At 42.6% G+C, this 25,871-nt stretch overlaps 1 protein-coding gene across 1 annotated transcript in view; it reads right to left on the bottom strand.

Moving 5' to 3' along the window:
• Positions 1-25,871, bottom strand: part of HECA (hdc homolog, cell cycle regulator) — a 45,152-nt gene that overhangs the window by 4,230 nt on the left and 15,051 nt on the right. The window contains exons 2-3 of the mRNA XM_061428143.1: positions 11,408-12,457; positions 1,962-2,116 (exon numbers count right to left, since the gene is read on the bottom strand). Of these exons, the coding sequence (XP_061284127.1) occupies positions 1,962-2,116; positions 11,408-12,457 (1,205 nt within the window). The remainder of the gene's footprint in view (positions 1-1,961; positions 2,117-11,407; positions 12,458-25,871) is intronic.

The following is a 25,871-nucleotide window of genomic DNA, read 5'->3' as shown; positions in this document are numbered from 1 at the left end:
TACCCAGAGCCTACCCTCTTAGTCATTACAGTCTACCTGAGATAAACTCCCTTTTAACTGACTAATCTCTCTGAACAGTATTAAAAGTGAAATTCTAAGCACACCTCTCTCTTTAACCACTCTCTTTAACCTGTTACTCGTTCTAATAATGAATTCCTGCTTATTTCGGCCTCAAAGTCTTCCTGAAGACACTCCTTGATGCCTTTGTAGCATCTAACATTTGTACCTTTCTCAGTGAATATAGTTAATTGATTTTTTTTTAAGTCAAAAAATTGATTTTTTTTTTTAAGTCCACTCCAGTAAGGGGCAAGGAAAAAAAAAAATGCCTGGGATTAAACTGTTTTAAGGAAGAAATATATGGTGAGTAACAACAGGCTGGGTATGGCATGATACCACTCTGCTTTTCTCCCTGAAGATAAGACAGCAATCCCAGGGCCTCTCAGTGGTGAAGTAGAAAGAGCATCAGGCTGGCAGTGACAGAGGTTTGTGGTCATGCTGATATGTGTGGGAAGACCTGGGGGAAAAGTTCTAATTGTTCAGGCCTCCACGGCATGTGAAAAATAAAGAGACCTTTCCAGTGCTAGCACTCTTATGAGTTATAGGCCCACACATTCTTTCACTTCCCTATTTCTTTAAAAGGTAACTCTCTGGTGTGTGTGGGAAAGAACTCTTCCTTTTGTTTCTCTCATCTCAAGAGCAGGTAGCAAGGTATACTGGGTATTATAAAACGCTAAAGGTATTATAAAACTCTTAGTAAAACACAATGATATCTCATTTACAAGACTAAGTTTTAAAATGGAAATGTGGTCTGTATATGAGAATAGCATAAAAGGACTCAATTATATCTAGAATCAAATGACAGGCTACAAATGACCATTCAGGGCTCTCACGACTACATTTCTCTCTTCTAAGATCAGTAGTACAGACACAGAAAGGCTTAAATACCAACCCCACCAACCTCTTCATTCAACCAACACAGCTTATCTTCTGAATAAATTGCTAATGGTAAGGATGTTCTCTTTATAAAAATCAAATCATAATGCTAAAGATAAAAAACTATTAATAAACTACTGAAATGTTTATCAGGTGTTTATACTCAAGGCTTAGACACTTAAGACGAAAGGAAAATAATCTCTCCAGCCTGTAAATATCAAGGAATTATATAAAAAGCCTTTTCTTTTCCAAAGCACTTGGAAACAAATCAAGATATTTCCAAGGATTTTGTCTTCTGTTTCTATGGACTTATTTAATGCATTTTCACATGTTAATACTTTCCTCTTTTCCTCATGACAGCTAAATTTCAGATGCTTTCTTAGCATCAGAATATGCCTCCCCTTAGCAGAGCTTTAAGGATTACAAATCTTTCAAGTCAGCCTCAGACACATTCCATGGCAGGCAGATCCTATATAAATTGCACTGTCCCACACAAAGGAAACAAAAAGAAAATCCTGTCTATGAGAGGAAGTGAGACTTTCTTCTTTCCTTTTAAATGACAACTTTTTCTTACATCTAAAGCTTTAAAAACTCTAAGTAAATAAGAAGAAAACTAAAGGAACCATTGAGCATCCCATCCCACCATCCAGAGACAATCTCTGGTAACAGGCTAGCAGAGTCCTTTTCATGTTCACTTTTTACAAATGAAAGTGTGCTATTCTGCCATTTAAGACGTGCTTTTTTTGACTTAAAACACTTAAACTATTTCCCACAGAATTATACATTATCCTGCAAGATCCCGTTTAACGACTGCCAAGTATTCCAGGAACAGCCGCACCATGCTGTAGTTAATCAACCGTCACTGCCGGACTCCTGGGAGGCCCTTGGCCACTCCTTCCTGTGGCACGTTCTCCACACCCTCCCACCTGCTCCAGCATCACCCCAGGGCCGCCCCTGACTCTTCCATATTTACTTGGGGACATAAGCCTGAGGTCCCCCACTGCTTGCTCTGCGGGGTCAACACCAACCTGACAGCACGGAGAGGCGGCCAGGATGTCGTAGGTGTACATGGTGCCCAGCTGGTGCCAGCTGCCGTCCCACCGCGACTTACACTTGATGCAGATGATCTTGTGAACACCTTCCAGGCAGTCCACACATACCGCATACAGGTGCATGAGCCTCCCTGTGCACAGAAGACACAAGGCTGAGAGCGGCTGGCAAAGAAGCCACCTTTGGTCACCAAAGGGGATTAAAACAATTGCTTATTTATCAGTTATAAGCCAACACTTTTTCATCTGAACAAATATAAAAAGCAAAATAGATGATACATATCATATATCCCCAAGTTGTCCTTTTAGAATAATGACTCACCACTACTATTCAACATAGTTTTGAAAGTTTTGGCCACAGCAATCAGAGCAGAAAAAGAAATAAAAGGAATCCAAATTGGAAAAGAAGAAGTAAAACTCTCACTGTTTGCAGATGACATGATCCTCTACATAGAAAACCCTAAAGACTCCACCAGAAAATTACTAGAGCTAATCAATGAATATAGTAAAGTTGCAGGATATAAAATCAACACACAGAAATCCCTTGCATTCCTACACACTAATAATGAGAAAATAGAAAGAGAAATTAAGGAAACAATCCCATTCACCATTGCAACGAAAAGAATAAAATACTTAGGAATATATCTACCTAAAGAAACAAAGACCTATATATAGAAAACTATAAAACACTGGTGAAAGAAATCAAAAAGGACACTAATAGATGGAGAAATATACCATGTTCATGGATCAGAAGAATCAATATAGTGAAAATGAGTATACTACCCAAAGCAATCTATAGATTCAATGCAATCCCTATCAAGCTACCAACAGTATTTTTCACAGAGCTAGAACAAATAATTTCACAATTTGTATGGAAATACAAAAATCCTCGAATAGCCAAAGCAATCTTCAGAAAGAAGAATGGAACAGGAGGAATCAACCTGCCTGACTTCAGGCTCTACTACAAAGCCACAGTCATCAAGACAGTATGGTACTGGCACAAAGACAGAAATATAGATCAATGGAACAAAATGGAAAGCCCAGAGATAAATCTATGCACCTATGGACAACTTATCTTTGACAAAGGAGGCAAGAATATACAATGGATTAAAGACAATCTCTTTAACAAGTGGTGCTGGGAAAACTGGTCAACCACTTGCAAAAGAATGAAACTAGAACACTTTCTAACACCATACACAAAAATAAACTTAAAATGGATTAAAAATCTAAATGTAAGACCAGAAACTATAAAACTCCTAGAGGAGAACATAGGCAAAACACTCTCCGACATACATCACAGCAGGATCCTCTATGACCCACCTCCCAGAATATTGGAAATAAAAGCAAAAATAAACAAATGGGACCTAATTAAACTTAAAAGCTTCTGCACAACAAAGGAAACATAAGCAAGGTGAAAAGACAGCCTTCAGAATGGGAGAAAATAATAGCAAATGAAGCAACTGACAAACAACTAATCTCAAAAATATACAAGCAACTCCTGTAGCTCAATTCCAGAAAAATAAATGACCCAATCAAAAAATGGGCCAAAGAACTAAATAGACATTTCTCCAAAGAAGACATACAGATGGCTAACAAACACATGAAAAGATGCTCAACATCACTCATTATCAGAGAAATGCAAATCAAAACCACTATGAGGTACCATTTCACGCCAGTCAGAATGGCTGCTATCCAAAGTCTACAAGCAATAAATGCTGGAGAGAGTGTGGAGAAAAGGGAACCCTCTTACACTGTTGGTGGGAATGCAAACTAGTACAGCCACTATGGAGAACAGTGTGAAGATGCCTTAAAAAACTGGAAATAGAACTGCCTTATGACCCAGCAATCCCCCTGCTGGGTATACACACCGAGGAAACCAGAATTGAAAGAGACACGTGTACCCCAATGTTCACTGCAGCACTGTTTATAATAGCCAGGACATGGAAGCAACCTAGATGCCCATCAGCAGACCAATGGATAGGAAAGCTGTGGTACATATACACAATGGAGTATTACTCAGCCATTAAAAAGAATACATTTGAATCAGTTCTAATGAGGTGGATGAAACTGGCCCTATTATACAGAGTGAAGTAAGCCAAAAGGAAAAACACCAATACAGTATACTAACGCATATGTATGGAATTTAGAAAAATAGTAACGATAACCCTGTATGCGAGACAGCAAAAGAAACACAGATGTATAGAACAGTCTTTTGGACTCTGTGGGACAGGGAGAGGGTGAGATGATTTGGGAGAATGGCATTGAAATGTGTATAATATCATATGTGAAATGAATCACCAGTCCAGGTTCAATGCAGGATACAGGATGCTCGGGGCTGGTGCACTTGGATGACCCAGAGGGATAGTATGGGGAGGGAGGTGGGAGGGGGGTTCAGGATGGGGAACACGTGTACACCTGTGGCGGATTCATGTTGATGTATGGCAAAACCAATACAATATTGTAAAGTAATTAGCCTCCAATTAAAATAAATAAATTTAGCCTCCAATTAAAAAAAATAGAATAATGATGGATTACCAACTACTGTCAATGAAACACATACTTTAAGTTCAAGTTTATTAAACACTGGCTTCAATTCACTTTTCTGAAAAGTGCTGCCAGGTTTACAATACGTATATCCAAACTCACATGACCAAGCCACAGAAGCTCATAACCAACCTGGGATCATGCAGGGCTTTCTGCTCATATGGAGGCTGAACCGGCAATGCTGGTCTGTGCTCAGGGGCTCTCATCATCCCCTCATAAAAAGCCCAGAGTCTGTCTTGGTATTGATAGCCCAAAATTATGCCACAGCCAAAATTACTATGTTAACTGTTCTTGCCTCCAAAATTGCTCAGCCATCACCACATCCAATTTAGGAACCAGAATTATATCTTACTTGTGTTTTTTTCCAAAAGGAGTTTGATGTCTTGTTATTTACTAGGCTCTTGAAAGTCGCAAGTTCATCCCTCTACTATTTATCGATATCTAATGCTTATAAAGGAAAGACATCACCCTAGTTTACATGGAAGGGTTTAGGTTCAAATCAGGAAGAGTTAGAATGTCCAGCATCAGGCAGCAGCAACAACGTGCTCTCTACGTGGGAATCAGGGTTCCACGGTGCTAAAAACTACCATTAGCAGGACACATACTCCTACGTGGTTCCTTACTCAGAATGTGCTGCCCACTGCCATCTTTTCAGCGTTGAGGGTCAACCTGCTCCTTACCCCCTGGAAAGGGATATACAGTACTTATAAGGAAACCTTTCATTTCATTCGCTTACAAGACTCTCCATCTCTGTGAGAACTATGCCCTCCTTGAAGCTGCAATGTCTAGCACAGTATCTGGAACATGGAAAGCACTCCATAATTGTATGTTGCATGAACGGATGGAATATGTTAACAGCCAAAGACATTTTAACCTTGGGGGCCTCTGCCAAAAATGGGATGGGTGATAACAGTTTCTTGCAATACTGCCCACCTCTGCTCTGTAGTGTTCTGCAAATAAAACGATCTCACATGCCATGCCCACGCAGAGTGGCCTAGGGCATTTCAGGATGTCAGTTCAGTATCCAGCTACCACTGGAAAAGGCTTCATTTCCAATCTCCCTTCTAGACTTACTCACTGCAGTTCTCCAACACTCAAAGACACCCAGGTGGCTGGTTGGAGCAGGGACAGATGGAGAAGTCACATGTTGGAAGCAATAACCACTATGATGAAGTTGACAGTGAACCTCACTGAATGCTTACCCAGGACCTGGCACTGTGCTTGGAGGCTATGTGACTCATTTTACTTAACCCTCATGACAACCCTATAAAGTAGGCATTATTGTTATTCCCACTTCAGATAGGAGGAAGTAAAACTTACTAGAGCTGAAGTAGCTTGCTCAAGTTCAAAAAGATAGTAAGTAGCAAAGTCCAGACTTAAATTTCTGTCTGACTCTTAACCTCCACTCTACATCATGGGAATTCCTGGCCTGGACTGAGTCTCTGGATTTGTTTCAATTACTGTTTACACGTTATCCTAAGTACTGAGAATTTAAAATTTCTAAATCTATTCTAGGATTGTGAATTCAAACAAACAGTAGATTTCTGTGGTTCTAAGTGGTAAAGAAGCGCCAAATGAAATTCTTAACTCCATCTGTCTCAGTAAATTAATAAATTATTAAACCTTAATAAATGATCACAACCAAGCAAAAGCATCTTCATCTGGAAAAGTCAGGGAAGAGGCGCTGGAGCTGGGCAAGACAGTGACAGGAATAGGGTCCCAACGCAAGGGCGTGACAATCCACAGAGTCCACCACTGGAAATAATACAATATTTCAGGAGTGTATCACCAACTGCAGCCTGGAATCTTATGGCCTGGAATGGGCCTTTCTATTGGAACTGAAAATGCTTTAAGGAATACATGGTTGAAACTCTAGAATGGAAGAAATGATTGACACTGGCTTGTTATAAAAAAGATTGCATGGACTTCTCTTAGATGTGGCAATAAAAACACAGACACATGCCAAAGCCCCACTTGTGGCACTGACTTGTCGGGTACTGTTAAAACACCCAGATCCTCAGATTTTTATTATCAACAATCAAACTGCTCAAGACCTTTGTAGTACACACCTAATGCATTCATTATCTGTGGATGTATATGTACTTCAGGTGTGTACACACACAGAGAATTTTCAGGCTATCTAATTTTTACCCTTCTAATCCACTCTCTGATGGGTATCCAAGATCAGTCCTGGGCTCGGTCATATACTCCTGCTTTTCCTTCTCTTTTCTCCCCATTCAAAAACTCTTCCATTCTTTTAGCCACTAACATTATAAATAAGCTTCAGTGTTCATCTTAGATATTTATTTATTATAACATTTGTGAGAGACATCTCCACACAAAAGTCCCAGCATCTCTTCAAACCCAATACACATAAATGCCTCTTCTTCTTTCATCTAAGGCCTGGTCCCTTCCCCAACTTTCTCCACTCCTGTTCATGATAAATACCATTTACTTTGTCTAGACTAAGAGTGAGCCAACAAGGACACATCTTTATCCTCCATAGTCAAGCTGTCTCCAAAGCTGTAATCTTCCCTTTAACATAATCTCTCACAGCTATTCCCACCTTTCAATCTCCACTGTCACCACTCAGCTGGTCGCTTTTCTCCTTGCATCTAGAATGGAGATTTAAGTTACAACTGCAGAGCTTCCACCCCTTGTAAACAGTTTTTCTCCCAAGCAACCATTGGCTTAAAAAAAAAAAAAAATTGCTAAATTCTTCAATTCATCAACATGGCAAAGCTCTTTGTTATGGCTTGAAAGGACATCTGTAATCTGTTCTCCACGTACTTTACTCATTTTCCACTCGAGAACCTCTGTTCCAGGCAAATGGTTCTCTCAGTTCTCTGTCTCCTGATCTTTTTATGAACCACCATTCCTTTCCTCACATTACTCCTTATCAACAAACACCTGATGTAGTAGTTAGACCCTGAGTTTATCAAAGTCCAACGCACCTCCTGATATCTGTCTCCACACTGCCTCCTTTGACTATCCAGGTCAAAGTGCCCTTTTCCTCCTTGGAAATGATAAGATGCTGCTTTATGTACATAATAGCCAGGTGATACCAGTTCCACAGGTGAGACTAGGGCCTTAGGCCTGGTAAAGTTAGTTACATTTTTATAAATGCATCTTACGTCCTAAGATTATAGATCGATGAGTAGCAAGAACTGATAGTACCCAGTACAAGTATGCAGTGCGTAAGTCTGGTTGGTTAGTGAACTGATTAAATGAAAGGAATCTGTCCATCATGAATAGAAAAAGGACAACTCTCCTCTCTTGTACCCTGTACCCTTGTACCCTCATTCATTTTCATAAAGAATACTTCCAGTCATGAAATGATGATGATGTTTCCATCTTCTTTCCTCTATAATTATCCCCACACAGTAGAAAAATCATGTAACAAAATAAAAATTCCATCTTCCATGAAACAATGACATACTTGTAACTGTGAACCAAAATATGAGATCAGAAATAAAATGGAGAAAATAGTAAATGGTGCAGCTCTGAAACTGGACAAAAAGCACAGGGGAGGTTGAGATGAAGAGCTGAAAGAGAAAGAGTAATTTATTACTAAATAACCACACATTCTATACAACTTTCATCAAGAAGCAGAGTCTATTGAATGATCCCCTGAATTTGGGATAGCCTGACAACTTATTTTGAAGAACAGAATGTGACTAAAGTGAGTTACTCAGTCCTAAGCTTAAGTCTCAAGAGAGAAGGGCCATGCAGCCCCACTCTCGCCATCTTTACTGCCATCCTAAAAACAGCATGTGAAAAAGCCCCGGCTAGTCCACTGGCACACAAAAGGATGTATAAACAGGGATAAGCCATTCTAGCCAAGGCTCCCAAGGCCAACCAGTCTGCCAACTGTGAGACGTGTAAGATGCCATCCTAACCAACCAACTCATAAAACTGTGAGAAATTATGAATCATCACTGTTTCACACCACTAAGTTTCAGAGTGGTTTGCCCAATAACAAAGGCTAAAAGACACAGAGGAGTAAGTGACATTCCAGAAAACGAGGAAGACCAAATTCAGCTCACTTTCCCTGCTGAGAAAAATAAAATAGAAATAGCATCCATGAAATAAGAACAGGATGCCATTAAAAAGACCTTTAGGAAATTACAAATACAACACAGAACAGAAAACCTTAAACTCAGTAAAAACATTGGAATATAAAATCACAGAAATCTTCCAGAGAAAAGAATGATAAAGAGATGAACAGGACCAAAAACATACATAATGAAGCATCTCCTCCACCTCAAAAAAAAAAATCAGTCTAAGAGGTCCAACATCTGATTAACTGTTTTAGAGTTAAAAAAAAAAAAAAGGAAGAAAATGAAAATGGGAGTAAATCATCAAAGAAATAAATCAAAAGAAAATTTCCCCAAACTGAAGACGCTAGGTTTACAAAATCTTAAAGCTAAGAAAGCATCTTGCACAATAAATGGAAAAAGAGACTCATATCATGGTTAAACTTCAGAATACTAGAAAGAGAAAATCTAAAAACCTTTGGAGGATAGGAAGGGAAGATAAAGGAACAGAAGTAAGAATGATATTAGATTTCTCAGTAGCAACAGGGGAAGACAGAAGTCAGTGAAGAAAAGCCTTCAAAATTCCAAAGGGAAAATAATTAAAACTTGGAAGACTATACCCAGCCAACTACCAATCAAGTGTGAAGACAGAATCAAGATACTACCAGACTTTCAACATCTCAAAACATTTATTCCCAAGCCTCCTTTCTCAGAAAGCTCCTAAAGGATGCTTCTCAACAAATAGGAAATTAACCAAGAATAAAAAAGAAAGCATGAGATCAAGGAAGCAGAAGATAAAAAACAGGAAAAGAGATGAAGGAATTTCCTAGGACACCTAAGTAGTACAGCTAGGTAGTATTTAAGTGCACCAGGATAGACAGGAGCAGGAAGGTGAAAGTGTCCACGAAAAAAAATTTCTAGAAAAAAATTCATAAAATGTTTGACAGGTATGTGGAAATGTTTTTGAAGGTGGTTTGTAGAGTTGCTGGAGAGTTAGAACTACCAACCAAAGCTTCAATAAAGGTTAAGCAATTAACCCCGATAAAAACAAAAGGTGTCCTGGAACATATGACTCTCTATACAGGAAATATATCTATACTTGCTGGCTCAGGATTAAATATTTACATACTCATAATAGCAAAATCACTAAGGAGTCAACTAAGAATTGTGATGTATTCAACGAAGAATTCTGATGCATTATCCTGAGAGAAAGGGGAAGATACAAGAAAGCATAAATCATCATCCACCTTAAAAGTAAATCAATACTTTACTTCCCTGGTGGGTAGCGGTAAAGAATCCTCCTGCCAATACAGGAGACACAGGCTTGATCCCTGGTCCAAGAAGACCCCACATACTGCAGAGCAACTAAACCCGTGAGCCCAACTACTGAGCCTGTGCTCTAGAGTTGGGAGCTGAAACTACTGAGCCCAAATGTTGTAACTACTGAAGCCCTCGCGCCCTGAGCCCAGGCTCCACGTTAAGAGAAGCCACCACAAGAAGCCCGCCCACGGCAACTACAGACTAGCCCCCGCTCACAGCAACTAGGGAAAAGCCTGTGCAGCAACAAAGACCCAACACAGCCAAAAAAATTTTTTTTTAATTTTTAAAGGTAAATCAACAGGTAATACCTAAAATTGGAGAATGAAGTTCGCGGTTTTAAAATTATGATGGTAAAAATCTTAAGTTAGTTAAGATTCGAGAGTGTCTCTGAGAAGTGAGACAGCAGGGGCTGCTAGGAAGAAGTTAAGTGGGGATATATCCTTCTTACTATAGGCTTTCTTAGCACGGTTTTAAAGTTATAAACAGCTTATATGTCATATATCCCATATTTACATAAATTCAATAGTTTTACATGAATTGACAGAGTTCTCTGTCAACTGACCAACCCCGTCATTCATTTTTCGGTGAAATGTCCCAGTCTCTGTATGTTATCCACAGCACTAATAAGCTCCCCACCTCTTACTCTCGCATGTGTGTGCTTAGTTGCTCAGTCATCTCCAACTTTCTGTGACCCCATGTACTGCAGCCTGCCAGGCTCCTCTGTCTATAGGAATTCTCCAGGCAAGAATACTGGAGTGGGTTGCCATGGCCTCCTCCGGGTGATCATCCCAACCCAGGGATCAAATCCAGGTCTTCAGCATTGCAGGCAGATTCTTTACCTTCTGAGCCAACAAGGAAGCCCAAGAATACTGGAGTGGGTAGCCTATCGCTCCTCCAGGGGATCTTCCCGACCCCAGGAATCAAACCAGGGTCTCCTGCATTGCAGGCAGGTTCTTTACCAGCTGAGCTACCAAGGGAAGCCATCCCTCACTACCAGAATAATATCTGATTTTTCCTGCGATCAAGAAAGTCTCGCCTTTCACAAATTTTAAGATTAATTCAACTAATCTAAAAACTCACAGTCTCTGACCCCTCCTTTTCCTTCACTGTGTTATGTTTACAAAGATCAAAGAGAATATACTATAGCTTGCTGAGTATATTAACATAGATTTCAAAGGCAACTATTTTATAGCAAGTAAAACATTTTTATGCAATTCCTTCTCTAACTTTCTTCCCAATTACTAAACACTGCACACCCGAATCCTCTCTTCAAATTAGAGCAAGACAAAAACATAAAATTACCCACCAGGACCACTGTATACTTAGTATAGTGTGACATCAGAGTGAAGGATATCACCTCCACCACCTCACTGGGCAGAGCTGAAATATTCAAATGTTAGCTAGCTCCTGTCTAGAACAAAAACACACCAGCAGTTAAAATGAAGCCCGAACACAGCCATCCCTTCTCATTGGCTTTTCACTTCTCACACACAGAAAACCGGCAAGGTGAGTGAACACCTGTACCTTGAAGGTGACAGGGAACATCGTATTCGATCTCATCGTGTCTCGAGGGGCTTAAGAACAGAGTTCCATCCACCAGCGGGAACTGCTCGAACACCGGGAGCACCCGGTGGCACAGGGCGCAGTTCACCACGTTCCTGTGGCTGGCGCTCAGGGCTGCCAGGATGAACTTGCGCAGGTCCTCGCCCTGGCCCATCTGGGCATCGTCCTCCATCCGCACGTGGAAAGTGTTCAGCTTGTGCCGGGGGATGTGAGTCAGGAGCTCGGACAGGTCCAGGCGCCGGAGGAACTGCACGGGCGCATCGAAGTGGCCCCCCCTATGAACCGACAACCCCGCCGGACTGTAGTCAAAGTGGGCGTTTCGGAACACGTGGCCCCCAGCCAGGGCCTTTTTGTGAGGCTCCAGGTGGATGGCGTTCTTGAGGAACTCCCCGAGGTACCTGGAGGAGCGGGGGCCGCTGAAGTGGGCGGGGGAGAGGATGGAGTAGCCGGTGGGCGGGGACTGGCCCGGGGAGCCGCAGGGCGAGCGCGCCCCGTAGACTGCCGCGCCGGCCCCAGCGCCGCCCTTCTCCTGCGAGTTCTGCCGGTCCATGGAGTGCCGGCGGGGCAGGTCGTGGCTCAAGCCTTTCTGGGGCTTGGAGGGCGGCCGGCACTTCTTGGCCTCCTCTACTGCCTCGCCGGGGGGCCTCCCGGTGTTCTTCTCTGACCCCGACTTCTTCTTCTTCTCATCCTGCATCCGCTTTACCTGGTACCAGTCCGTGTCCTTCTTCAGGTGGCCCTGGCCACAGCGGCAGGAGCAGAAGCGGAAGGCCAGGTCGTAGCCCTTCTTGGTCCACATGTTCTGGCGGCACTGCTTCTCGTTCCAGCTCCGGGCCCGGCCGATGCAGTTGAACTGGACCAGGATGCTGCTCTCCCACTCGTAGAAGCACTGCAAGTGCATCCAGGTGCTGTGCGGGCAGTGCTCGTTGTTGCACACCACCTTCTGGTAGTCGTCTTTCTCCAGGTCCACCGGCCTCCCGAAGCTGCAGATCAGCGGCGTTGCACAAGGGGCTTCTGGGGAGAAGCACAGAAAGAGACAGATTCAGCTGGCGCGCTGTGCGATTCCAGCGGACACCAAGAGCGAGATCAAAGCTCACTCACCATCCCGCCTGAGCCCATTCACGCCAAGGCACAGCACGTTTCTGGTGTGGAGATTCCTACTACTGGAATAACACCAGACCGGGGTAGAAAACGTTCACTGCTTTCTTTTGGTGGGATGTTGTGCCAAGGAAATTTATTCTGTGATATTTGTTATCAGCTGAAAAAACCATTAAGCTTCAAAAAGCCCAAATCCTTCACAGTGCAATTAGCTGTGCATCAGTGCTTGCAACAGTGTAGTATGAGGTCTTCCTGAGACATGAGTGTAATGACAGGCAGTTTCAGGGTTTTTTTTTAAATGAATCACTCTGCTGAACTAGAAAATATGATGCAGCTAGGGAACCAACAAGAGGGCTTCCCTGGTGGTTCAACGGTAAAGAATCTGCCAGCCAAGCAGGAGATGAGGGTTCCACCCCTAGATCGGGAAGATCCCCTGGAGGAAGACATGGCAACCCACTCCAGTATTCTTGCCTGGAAAATCCCATGGAAGAGGAGCCTGGTGGGCTACAGTTCATGAAGTCGCAAACAGTTGGACACAGCTTAGCAACTAAATAACAAGAACAACTGAACCAACAAGTTCAGATGGTAGCTCCAAAAGGGCTCTCAAACCCTTTCTCATAGGGTTGGGTAATCCTGAATACCATGGAGAAAAGAAAACAGACTTGCCTCATCCCCAGCACTCTAGAATGGTCTGATACCTAATGGCAGGATGTTTGATTAAACTAATTGTTAGTCTACAAAGAATTACACTGCCAGTTCATGAGGGAAAAAAAAAAAAATTCTCCTTAAGCTATGAGGACAGCAAGCAGGAACACCAAGGTATCTCTACCCATAGGGTGTACAAAAGGCCAAGCAGGTTCCCAGAAGGGAGGTAAAACTTGGTAACACAGAGTAGACCCCATTTCTTAAGAAGTAAATAAGATTTATGAACATCTGGAAGCTATGCAATTTCCCTAAACCTTCCCAGCATCCCCGATGCCCACCAATGACAAGTACGACATGCCACCAAACGAAGCAATGCCAACGATGGGGCCCACAAAGCCGATGGCCCTCTATGGTACAATCATCCCCTTCAGTGTGGGATTCCAGGAACTCAGCAAAATGGCCCAAACTGACTAATCCACCTCTGTGATTACCATGGCTTCCCCATATACGTCCTGGGAGTCACAACACTTCATCTTCACTTGTTCAAACCCCAAATGCCCAGTGTAGCAATTGGCAGCATGAACTCTGCAGCCTGACTGCCCGGGTGAGAACTCCAGCAGTACCATCGATGAGCTGTGTGCTCGCAGACAGGTAACTACTTCTCTTTGTGTCAGCTTCCTCTGTATAAAATGCAGGTGTCAACTGAATGGACCTTATATGGTTCTTAAAAGGATGAAATATATAGATACACAGATGGTGCTCAGAGCAGAGCCTGGCATGCAGTAAATCACCTCCGCTTCCTCCCATTCTTCAAGGCCCACCTCTAGATAACAGGACTCCCCTCTTCCCTTGCATCCTGATCTCCCCACTCCCAGGAAGGTTCTGATCTGAACCTTATCTGAGTCCACACTGTGGTCTCATCAGGTGATGACTTAGGTGAGGATGCCTATTACACTTATCTGATTTCCTGGCCCCACTGGGCTCAGGTCTTGCACACATCCAGTGTTGCATAAAGGCTCACTAAAAAGACACTGGCACATGAAACCCACACATGATAAGCAGAGCAGAAGGAAGAGAGAAGGCTGTGATCCTAGCATAGAGACTAGGGTAGGGAAGCACACTGAAAAGAAGAGTTGTGTGTACACTGGGCAAATTAGCTGTAGTCACCTAGGCTCCAGGTGACATTTTAAAACACAGTGTTTTAAAATGTTAATTAGTCAATTAAACAAAGTTCAGTGGCTTTTATTGTCAGTCCTGCAGAGGAACAGCTTTGAAGGGAACGGCTCTGAAATGTACTGGCAAAAACCTAAATGATATTAACCCAGGACTAAGGAAATTAAATTTAAGAATGACCCAGGAATACCTCTGCATTCACAATATCCAAAACTTTAAATTTTAAATGTTGAGATTGACTTGATGTTTCTTTTAAAAGTATTTTTCACATTAAAGAAAGGTAGACTAAAAGGGGAAAAATTATTCTTACATCTTTTTTTTAAGTTCCAAATGCATATCATTCAACCAATCCTGAGCACTTCCTACATATCACGTCTTTGGACTTGGAAAGATTGGCAAGCCATGGTAAGAGCTCTAAAGACGTTCGTGCCTGGACCACATGCACAGAGGAGGGAACACAGTTCCACGTCCCTGTTCCTCTAACACCATCTGTCTTCATCACAGCCATTCCCACCTGTTTCTCCAGGTGGGACTCCACAACAAAGTATCTCCACTCCAACCTGCCAGCTCGGCTGGTTCACATGGCAGCCACTTTGATGTGGCCTTATGGTTAGATCTCAAAAATATATATAAAGCCAAGTGTATGCACGCTAAGACGCTTCAGTCATGTCCAAGTCTCTGCAACTCTATGGACTGCAGCCCACTAGGCTCCTCTGTCCATGGGATTCTCCGGGCAAGAATACTGGAGTGGGGTTGCCATTTCCTTCTCCAGGGATCTTCCCGACCCAGGGATCGAACCCAGGTATCCTGTGTCTCTTGCATTGGCAGGCAGGTTCTTTACCACTAGTGCCACCTGGAAAGAGCTAAATATAGCATTAACATGCATGCCTGCGTGCAAAGATATAAAGCCAGGGCTTGTTTAACACCAAACATACGCAATAGACACCTCGCCCTGTTACATACCTCCAGCCTTATAGGGCGAGGCTCTGGGGAACAGGGTGAGGAATAGGGGAACCTTGGGAAAGGGCCTCTGACAAAGCTTTTATATCTACACAGCCTTCTTTTTCCTCCCCCCTTTTCATTTTCTTACACAGGCTTCTAATGAAGCCATGGAGGGCTTGCCTTTCTGCTCAAAGACACGATTTCCTTCAGGATTTGTTTGGAAAGGCAGCTGGGAAGAATGAAGGGCATGTGAGCGCCAGTTCCACCACTGACTAGTTGTTTGACTTGGAGTAGTTTCCTCATCTATAAAGTAAGGATACAAATGCTTGCGCTCACTCACCTCAAATACAGGTGGAAGCGCTTCGTGACTGTAAAGTTCCATAAAAACTCTTCTAAATTTAGTGCTCCCCAACTAAATGCAAGCTGCTCTAAGGCATTGAGAAAGTAAGTCAATAAATGAATAATGTCATGCCTTTGTTTCAGTTTCCTAAGTTTTGCAATTTACTGAAACATATAGCAAACGTTCTTTTAACTGTAAAAACAGCACTAGTGGCATTCAAACATCACACCTATAACAAAACTTGCCACATTATAGAACGTATTTGATTATTTCCTGAAACCTACTTCTAAATTTAGAAAATTCTTAGCTATTAAGAATAGTAGTCCCACAAAGGTATAAATGAGGGTAAGTGAGGAGAAGGGAACGCTCGCTTCAGTGAGGGCCTCTGTTACGCACAACCCTCGGGACTTTAGTCTGAGCTGTGCTGCCTAACAAGCAAAATGAGAAAAGCTTCCTTCATATGAAGACAGTATGGTTTTAAAAAACGTATAGGAACTCTCCAGTACATGTTTTTACGGCCTCACCATCAAATATCTCACACTCAGGTTCTATTTCTCCCTGCCCAAGTGAAAATAATCAGGGCTCACCTCATTCTGCTCCCTGATAGCTCAGTTGGTAAAGAATCCACTTGCAATGCAGGAGACCCCAGTTCGATTCCTGGGTCAGGTAGATCCCCTGGAGAAGGGATAGGCTACCCACTCCAGTATTCTTGGGCTTCCCTTGTGGCTCAGCTGGTAAAGAATCAGCCTGCAACCAATGCAGGAGACCTGGGTTCGAAGATCCCCTGGAGAAGGGAAAGGCTACCCACTCCAGTATTCCGGCCTGGAGTCAGACACGACTGAGAGACTTTCACTTCTACTTTCACCTCATTCTGGGCAAAAATCTCAAGTCGTTTCCAGTCTGGACAATAAGATAAGGAGGCTGACATCACTTGGGCAACATCTATCCCTCTCCATCTCATCCTGTATCCTTCCTCCCACCTCAGGCCTTGGTGTCCCCCTCCCAAACCCACCCCCAGAACCTAAAGAAAGGGAAGGATCTGACAGCGGCCATTTATACTGGCTGCCCAACCAACCCAAAACTCTTGATGATAAACTCGTTCGCGCTGACAGGAACCCCCAAACCAGACACTGCTGTTTTCAGCTTCCTAACTGTGAAATTAACTGTTCTCACAGCTCTTAAAATAATTTCAAGCATCACAGGCAGGTGGGGAGTTTGGCGGGGTAGACAGGCTTCTGAAGTCATGTGAGGATTTCTAGACAAAGCCTAAGGTAGGGACTCGGTCACATTCATCCTTGCAAACCCACTACGGTGAAAACTGTGTCATGTGTCTAATCAATGTCTCGTGGAAGGCAACTAGGGCCCAGTCAGATATAGGAGTCTGCAGTGACGGAGTGCTGTTGGAGGGAGGGTGGGGGAAGCTGGCCCCCAGGGAGCTCAGCCCCTGTCTAGCAGTCTCCACAGGCCTTCGAGACTCAGCCAGGAGCCTCTCTCGGGCAGCACCTGGCCCTCACACTTACTTCCTCAAACTTACCACGATCTATTCTACCCTCCTTCAGCATCCAGGTACCAAACGCAAACTTTAAGGTTTCTGAACAACTGTCTTATGATACAGCTCTGTTCCATACAGTAATTCCTCTTAGGGGGAGCACACCCTTTTGTCTGAAGAGCAAGTTCCCCTGGGGGGACGACTGTTCTGACCTGAGGCTGCTCATCTATCTCCAAGCTTCCTGAGGGGCCGGAGCATGGTGATTGAGGATACAGACTCTGGAGCCCGCCAACCAGCCTGGACTGACTTGTAGCTCTAAACTTAGCAGTTTTAAGACCTCTGACTAGTCACTTCAACCTCCCTGGGCTTCTTTCTTCTCACCTGTAAAATGGCAGCAACAAGAGTGAGCACCTACCTCAAAGGGTTGCCGTGAATATCAAAGGAGTTATTAAGGCAGTTTGAATGGTGCCCAGCCCATAATGAGCACCATTTAAATATACACAATTATTATTAAAAGCCCTATCACTTTATATTACTTGATGTAGAAACAAAAGGACTGCATTTAGAGCAAAGCTACAACCAGGAAGTGACCATCCTCCTTTCTCCATCTGTAAGTAAGTACAAAAAATACGTGCTTTCCCCCCACAAACAAAGCAGGGCAGCATGCATAAAATAAGTCACTAAATATGTACTGACAAGTTTTAAAGAAGCAGAAGGAAAATTCTGTTCTCCTAGCCCCTTAAAGATCTTCTACTCAGTGTCAGCCAAGTACCTTGCTATATGTAGTTTTCAACCTAAAAGATCTTTTCCAAGCCTGGGTAACAGGGATTCACAAAAAGCATGGCTGCCTTTGATTCATGAGATGTGTTCCTAAAGAACTTACATAATTCAAGACTGATTACCTCACAGTCTGCGGGCGGAGTATGGGGAATGCATCCTCGGAACGCATAAATCTGCAGCTCAGCCGCTGTGCTGTGTTTTTGCTTTACTGCTGCTTTTTAATAGCAGAATTATCTCTAATATTTCTCAGTTGTACCTCATAAATTGACAGCATGGCATAGCATAGTGTTTTATCCTATTTCTGTTCCAAAGTTACAGATTTTCAGGATGTTTTCCAGCACGAGTATTATTAGCACAACTTGGATACGCTGAATGCTGTAATAAAGGCTTGAGTTATAAGCTAATTTGAAAATAATAACACAAATGTCACTTAAATCCATGAAGGATATCTGTAAGCAACAAGAGTTCACATAATATTGCCAAGGGTTAGAAGGTATTTCTCTTAAAAAGAAAAGGATGTGACATTGGGTAACAAAGCATTTTTACAATTCAGTTGACCTGCTGGCTTTGAAAATATGAGATAGCCTGGTGCATAATTTGGGGGAATGTGCCTGCCGAAATTTTGCACATAACGGGAAACTTTTATTATCATTTACGTGTCTTTAGTTGAAATTTGCATAATCAATTTGCATACAATGGGATCACGTGATACTAGGAAATAAATTAGCAGACTGCCTTTTCTCCTACCTGGAGATTTAGATCTTGAGGGCACTGAATCTCAGAGAACTACACAGTACCCTGGCATTTCATGTACTGCATGCACTCACTCTGAAGACTAGTCCATGAGCTCTCAGAACCAAACCACAATATCACAGGATGCAGACAGAACTCCAGGTTAAGTACATGTGTATGTGCACATGTGTCTGAATGTGTGCACATATATAACAACAGAAAGACTGCCCAGGTATTAAACCATCCCACTGTTGAGACTCCAGAAAAGACTTCATGTTATCCTCCAGTACTATAATGCAGTTTTAAAGCATTTCCTTGCTTCCCTGAAACACTAAAGAACCTGATTCTGATTATCCCTGTCAATGGCCTTCCCTTTGCATGCATGAATATTCCAAATACAGCCATAATCAAAACTCCAAAATATTTTTATATGTGATTGCCATTTACCACCTAAGTTATAAGTACAGTGTCCCAAAAATGTTGGCTTACTTCTCTCTCGGTGCATCCAGAATGGTGCCTGAAGACCAAAGGCCACAGTGGAGTTGGGCCCTCCCCTTGCCTCTGGATTCCCGAAGGCCTCGGCTGAAAAGACAAATGGCTTCACCTCCCCCCAGTCTGTCCAACGGGTAAAACATTCAGCTGTGTGACCAACTGGCAACAGGGGTCATCTGCAGACAAGGCACCTGTCAGAAAATACGCCCACGACTCACTGCTGTTCAATACCGTCCAAACATTCTACTGAGAGAAACAATATTTATGAAAGATGTCATAGATGATGTCCACGCTCTTCTAGATCTGAGCTCCAGTGGGGTGGTCTAGCCTGCAGTGTTTTATTAAACCAGTACAGGGATTCTTGTTATGAAGTATAAATGCCTTTTAGATGCATCGTGCCCTCTCTGGGTCATTCAGGTCTCCACTCCAGCCCTGTTCACAAACTTATTCATATGCCAGGGCCCTGGAGGCATCTGAGTATGTCAGCCTTGCACCAGGTAAAAGCTATCTCTTAGTAAAGCCAGGTGTCACAGGGCTGGTTACCTGGACCACACTGTTTTATTCCCTGGACAGGCTGCTTTTAATGGTGCATACGCATGCATGCTCAGTTGCTCAGTTGTGTCCGACTCTTTGTGACCCCATGGACTGTAGCTCGCCAGGCTCCTCTGTCCATGGGATTCTCCAGGCAAGAATACTGCAGTGGGTTGCCATGCCTTCCTCCAAGGGATCTTCCTGACCCAGGGATTCAAACCTGTGTCTCTTACAGTATGAAGGTATTACATGCATTGGCAGGTGAATTCTCTACCACTAGTGCCAGCTGGGAAGCCCCTTAATGATGTGAGCAGGCCTAACAAATTTGTTTTATTTATGAAAGGATATTGTCATGGACATTGCGCAGTATAACATTTTGTAAGTCACTGGTTTTGTTTTGCTTTGTTTTTCTATCCAATGGACCCTGGAGTGCAGACCTCTGCTTCTGTTTGCCTTTTCCCTCCCTGTACTAGAAATCTGAAAGCCACATTTGTGACCCACCTCTTGCAATGCCCCAAGATATCCATTATTTTTCCTAACAGTATCATCCCTATTACTAATATTCTCACTTATTTATTATTTCTTATAGTATTACATGTATTTTTGAAAGCCAGTTTATTTGTAGGAGGAGGAGGCTATGAATGATCAAAACAAAAATCCATTCCCCACCTTTTGCCATAAATTTCAAACCAGCTTTGCCTAATTTATATCAAACTGTGGACTTTGGGGTGGGGGGCAGATGCTCTCCTCCCTCCTCGTTTTTCCAAAGTCGGCCAGAAAAGGATGCAAACTGAGAGGAGAGGCCAGTGCTGACCCACAGAGCCCAGGAGCCCCACAAACTCAACCCCTTCAGGAAGGGCTGTCCTCTCTACCTGCCCACGCCCCACCCCTGAGGAGTGGCTGGGGCATAAGCACTGAGTCCTAGAGCCAGTGTGCTCACCAGCTCCACACTCTCACTCCTTCCCCTGGGCTCAGCCCCTTCAGCTTCCCACTCTGCTGTTCATACCCAGCCATCCACCTGTTCCCAACCAGCCTGGTGTCTCTCAGACACATCCCAGGCTGACTCCTGCTGCTCAGAGCTCTGCCAGCCAATCCAGCCCCTCTGGCCTCCTTGTCCTGCCTGGACCAGGTAGGTGCCTCCTCTGTCACCTGCTCCCAGCCTCACCGGTGAAGTTGAGACATGGTGAAGTGGGCTCTGGCGCCTGTCAACTCCACCCTACCTCGTCTTCTTCCGGGAAGAGGAGATCCTGTGTGCAGGGCTCTAACCCACAAAGCCTAGACTCTGTCATCCCCTATGAGCCCAGTCTTGTCTCCACTCAGCTCTCCCCAACAGCAGCCTCTTTACTTCCCCTTCTTCCCACTCTTCCCTCACCTAGCAAACCCAGGGATTCATTTCTGACAAATAGGCAAAGGACAGTCCCATGTTCACTGCAGAGATTAGCTCTAAGGGGAGAGGCAGACAGAAGAGCAATGAATAGCGAAATGGCAAGTGTTACAGATGTGGCCACACAATCTGAACCTGCTGCGAGGTTACATCGCCACCGACAGCTACAAGGGTCCAACCAACTTCACCTTCTAAAGGATGAACGTGTTAGTTGCTCAGTTGTGTCTGGCTCTTTGCGACCCTATGGAGAGGGTAGCCGTTCCCTTCTCCAAGGGATACTCCCCACCCAGGGATCAAACCCGGGTCTCCTGCATTGCAGGCAGGTTCTTTACCATCTGAGCCCCTACAGGATGACAAGTGAAAAAAAATGCCAATGTAAAACCTAACAGCAAGAATAGCAGATTACTATAGCCATCGAGCCTTTATTAATGGCATTAGCAATTATAATGACAACTTGTTTAAATAATAAAAGTCATGTCCATTGGTATACTAATTATAGATATATGTATTCACATGTAAGAATATAAGAAAAAAAAAGTTTATAACATGCCTACTGAAATAACGCACACAGTCATACAAAGGTGTACATGAGTGCATCTCTGAATAACCAGATATCACCCTAACAGTGTAATTTCATACACATGCATGTTTACACGCATACACACCTACTCTAGATACAATATTACTTCCACAGTGAACAACAAAAGACCCTCACTTTTGCTAACCAAGTTCTTCAACAGTTAAATTTTAGCCTCAAGATCCACTGTAAACCCCAGACTTTTTGGCAATTACAATTGCCAGTAAACAACTATTAGCTTTATAGGTTGCTCCTTCTCGTGTCACTCTTTGAATATTGCCAGCCTAGCATTCGCCTCGGCAGGGATATGTCAACAGCTTTTGGAATTCTGACCACATTCTCCAAGATATTAATCTTCCCTTGCCTTCCTGCCTGGCATCAATGCAAATTCAGTGAGCATCTTCTCCTTGCAGTGACATGGGGTTTTGAGGCTTGCAGGTCCAGTAGGTTTGCTTCATCTTTTTTTACAGACACTGGAGCAGAAAAGAATGATGAATATAGAAAAATATACACAAGTAAGTATCTGAAACCAGGATATACTGATAACACTCTGTGCACTGATGTGATGTCTTCAGCAGTTCCACTTTCCTTCTCTGCTCCTGGGATGAATCAGAGAATGTCAATACAGTACATAACAACCCTGAATTTCTGCCATCCTCAAGACTGATCGCGAACACAGTAAAGGTTTATTAATCATCTGAAAATATTATGGATTTGAGGCCAGATTTGTTTTCCAGATTTTTTTTTTAATAAGCATGTCCAGATATGTAGATGTAACACCAGTTTATTAGGTCTGACACACTAAAGTTTTGGAATCTTTACTATAAATAAGTCAAATACTGGATAACATGAGCACTTGATTACAGGTCTCTAGAGATCTGGACATTTGCAAAACAGTACAATAGTTATATTCTCAAAGTGCTGTAAAAACTCAAACTATACAAGCAAACTTTACACAGGAAATATTTCAAACTAATCTGGTCTCTGAATGAGGCAGTTTTCTTAGCAGATTTATTATATTTAATTAATTAAATAAAGAGCTTTCAAATTTTCCAGAATACTAACAAACACTCATTTGGGAAAATGTATGGGCTTCTATTAATAGTTATCATTTAATAAAGACCCTGTTCTAAGGGACAAAATAAACACACCAGGGTTTGTCTCAGGGTTAAACACTCAATACAAAAGAAAAACACACAAAGTCTCTGAAAATCAGCTAATTACAAGTCAATTCAATAACACTTCTGAACACCTGTTGTGTGCCCAGTGCAGAGCTTCATATAGGGGTTGAAAATGATGAATAAATTTGTTAGCCACACTTTCCTGTGACTTTGAGTATTTTATATTTTTTTTGTTGAAAACTAGACACTTTTAATAACAGTGCCAACTCTGAAAATCAGCGTGGTAACTCTAAAAATCAGATTTTCCCTCCTTCCAGTATGCTGCTGCTGTTGTTACTGCTGTTTGCTTGTTTAGTGACTAATTCTGTAAGGTCTCTATTTTTCCATCACATGTAGCCACCAAAGTTTCTACTCAGTTAGTTTGGTGGTCAGCTAATAACTGGACAGAGACTTCCTTAAACGCCCTGAACAGTAAGTGTCCCACCCTTTGCCAAGGGGCTGTGTGTGTGTTGGGTAAACCTTCAATGCTTCAACAATTTACAACCTTACTGGCCTTTACTTTTGGCTTTTTTGGAGTCTCCAGATCAGCCAGAAGCAACAATGAGGGGCTCTTCAAGTCTTCCCTGGGCATGCTCTGAGCCCTGCCCACATGCACGGTCTTCTAGAGCAGCGGTCCCCAACTTCTTTGGCACCAGGGATGGGTTTCATGGAAGACAAATTTTCCATAGACCAGGGGTTGGGGGGATGGTTTTGGGATGGTTCAAGTACATTATTTCTATTATTACTGCATCAACTCCACCTCAGATCATCAGGCATTGGATCCTGGAGGCTGGGACCCCTGCTCTAGGGCACCAGGAATGTGTCAGAGCTTCTCAAAACCCTTTATGGGCTTCCCACTTTCAAGACATTCTTCTTAAGTGTTTTGACCCATTTTTTGTTTGCTCTGGCTGCTGGCTAGTATCATAATTACAATGACAAACAACTGCTGCTGAGTGTGTTCAGCAGACATCGTAAGAGGGCTTCTAACACTGGGTAACCTCTGAGCCAGGTCAAATAAAGACCAGCCCTGTGAATGAGGTTTTACCAGGCAGCTTCCGGACACGTCAAATGGCGGTAGTTCTCTGGGACTAGAGTTTTGGAGGAAGCTTCAAATCTGTTCTTCCCCCTCCAGTGACTACTAGGCTGCTTGTTTTAAAGCTACAATGAATATTACAGGGCTTCCCTCGGGGCTGAGCTGGTAAAGAACCCACCAGCAATGTAGGAGCCCTGGGTTCGATCCCTGGGTTGGGAAGATCCTCTGGAGAAGTGAACAGCTACCCACTCCAGTATTCTGGCCTGGAGAATTCCATGGACTGTACAGTCTATGGGGTCGCAAAGAGTCAGACACTACTTTCACAATGCATACTACTATATATAAAATAGATAAACAACAAGGCCCTACTGTACAGCACAGGAAATTATATTCAATATAACAACCAAAGGAAAAGAATCTGAAAAGTATACGTATACATATATATATATGCATGCATAAAACTAAATCACTTTGCTGTACACCAGAAACTAACACAACACTGTAAATCAACCCTACTTCAAACACACACACACACACACACACACACACACACATATATATATATAAATTTTTTTTAAAAAACCAAGCTACCATGGAGCCAGGGAGAGGGAATGGGAATAGACAAGTTAAGAGAAAACAAAATTCATTGTTCCTACTATGACTCAGTCATTTCCCTTGAATAAAAACTCCGAGGATTAAAGCAAGTCTTTTGTTAATTTCTAGAATTCTGAAAAGTTGATTTTGATCATTTTTTCCCGTGTTCACATTGTTTTTAAGAAGAGGCAGATATCCAGGGGTCCTTCTATCATTCCGGAAGTAGTTCTTAATATAAATTTAAGTTTAAAGACATATTTTGTTATAGAAAAATGACAAGATGATAAAAATAGAAAAAAAATGTAAAATTTCTGACCATGATCTTTTAAATGACTATGGCTATCAAGTTACTATGATTTTGGATTCTGTTTAAATACATCAAAATGACAAGATTTACAGTAAACTGAAGACTGTACCTCTGCATTTAAACTTAAATTAAAAAAAAAAAAAACAGGGTGAAACAGTATTAAGTAAAAGGGACTTTGCTTTCTCAAATTCCTTTAGGGGACACACAAGCAAAAAAAGTATTTTTCAAGTATTTTGTCAACTTGTTTTAATTAGTATAGGAGCTATAGTAAAGCTCACTTAAGTATATCTGTCTTAAAAAAGTTTTATCAACACCCTCAAATCAGCCTTTTGAAAATTACAGTGATGACATCACACACGCATTCAGGAATCTCAGAAACTCCCAGCCCAAAGCCCCACGTCCCTCAGCTACACTCAAAGAGCACCACAACTAGGTCCAGGACTGGATCCCCACCTGGTCACCCACGAGGCCCATGGGCCACGCCTCTGCTTCGGTCACCAGCCCTCCCTGTGGGGCAGTACCGAGCACAGATCAGAGGAGAAGGAGACTGGTGCCCACACCACACCTCAGACTCACCAGGGGGTTAAAAATCATTTCTTGACTAACTGGTGAGTATTTTCTCAAGTGAAAACTAAAAAAGTTTTTAAGTAAATGTTCTCAACTGTCTCGAGACCCTTCTCTACTAAAACTTTTTAAAAGATACTAAGTCCTGTAACGAAGGGAAACTAATACTTTCAAAGTATTTTGTCAACTTGTTTTAATTAGTATGGGAGCTATAGTAAAGCTCACTTAAGCATATCTGTCTTAACCTCTGATTCACTTTATCCTCTCTGATGTTATTTTAGTGTGTGAGACTGTTCCAAAGAGGGTAGCAAGTTGAGTACATGGAGATTAAATTCAGTTAAACATGTTTTCATGCTTTGAATAGGATTTAAACACAAGACTTTTACTCAAACAAACCACTCTACCCAAATAAACGTGGAAGCCTCATATTGCCCCCACCAGCCAAAACAACAACAACAACAACGTGCTCTTCACCTATATTTAACAACTTGGGTTTTTAACGTTGTCTCCATAGATTCAGTTTATTCTCCTAGACTCACTCTTTCTTAGGTTCAGTTAAAATGCATAAGCCTACCTAGTCTGAAGTT

Source organism: Bos javanicus, chromosome 9, assembly GCF_032452875.1.
Source record: "Bos javanicus breed banteng chromosome 9, ARS-OSU_banteng_1.0, whole genome shotgun sequence".
NCBI lineage: Eukaryota > Metazoa > Chordata > Mammalia > Artiodactyla > Bovidae > Bos > Bos javanicus.
The sequence above is the reverse complement of the archived record's forward strand: the minus strand, read 5'-3'. Positions and strand labels throughout refer to the sequence as shown.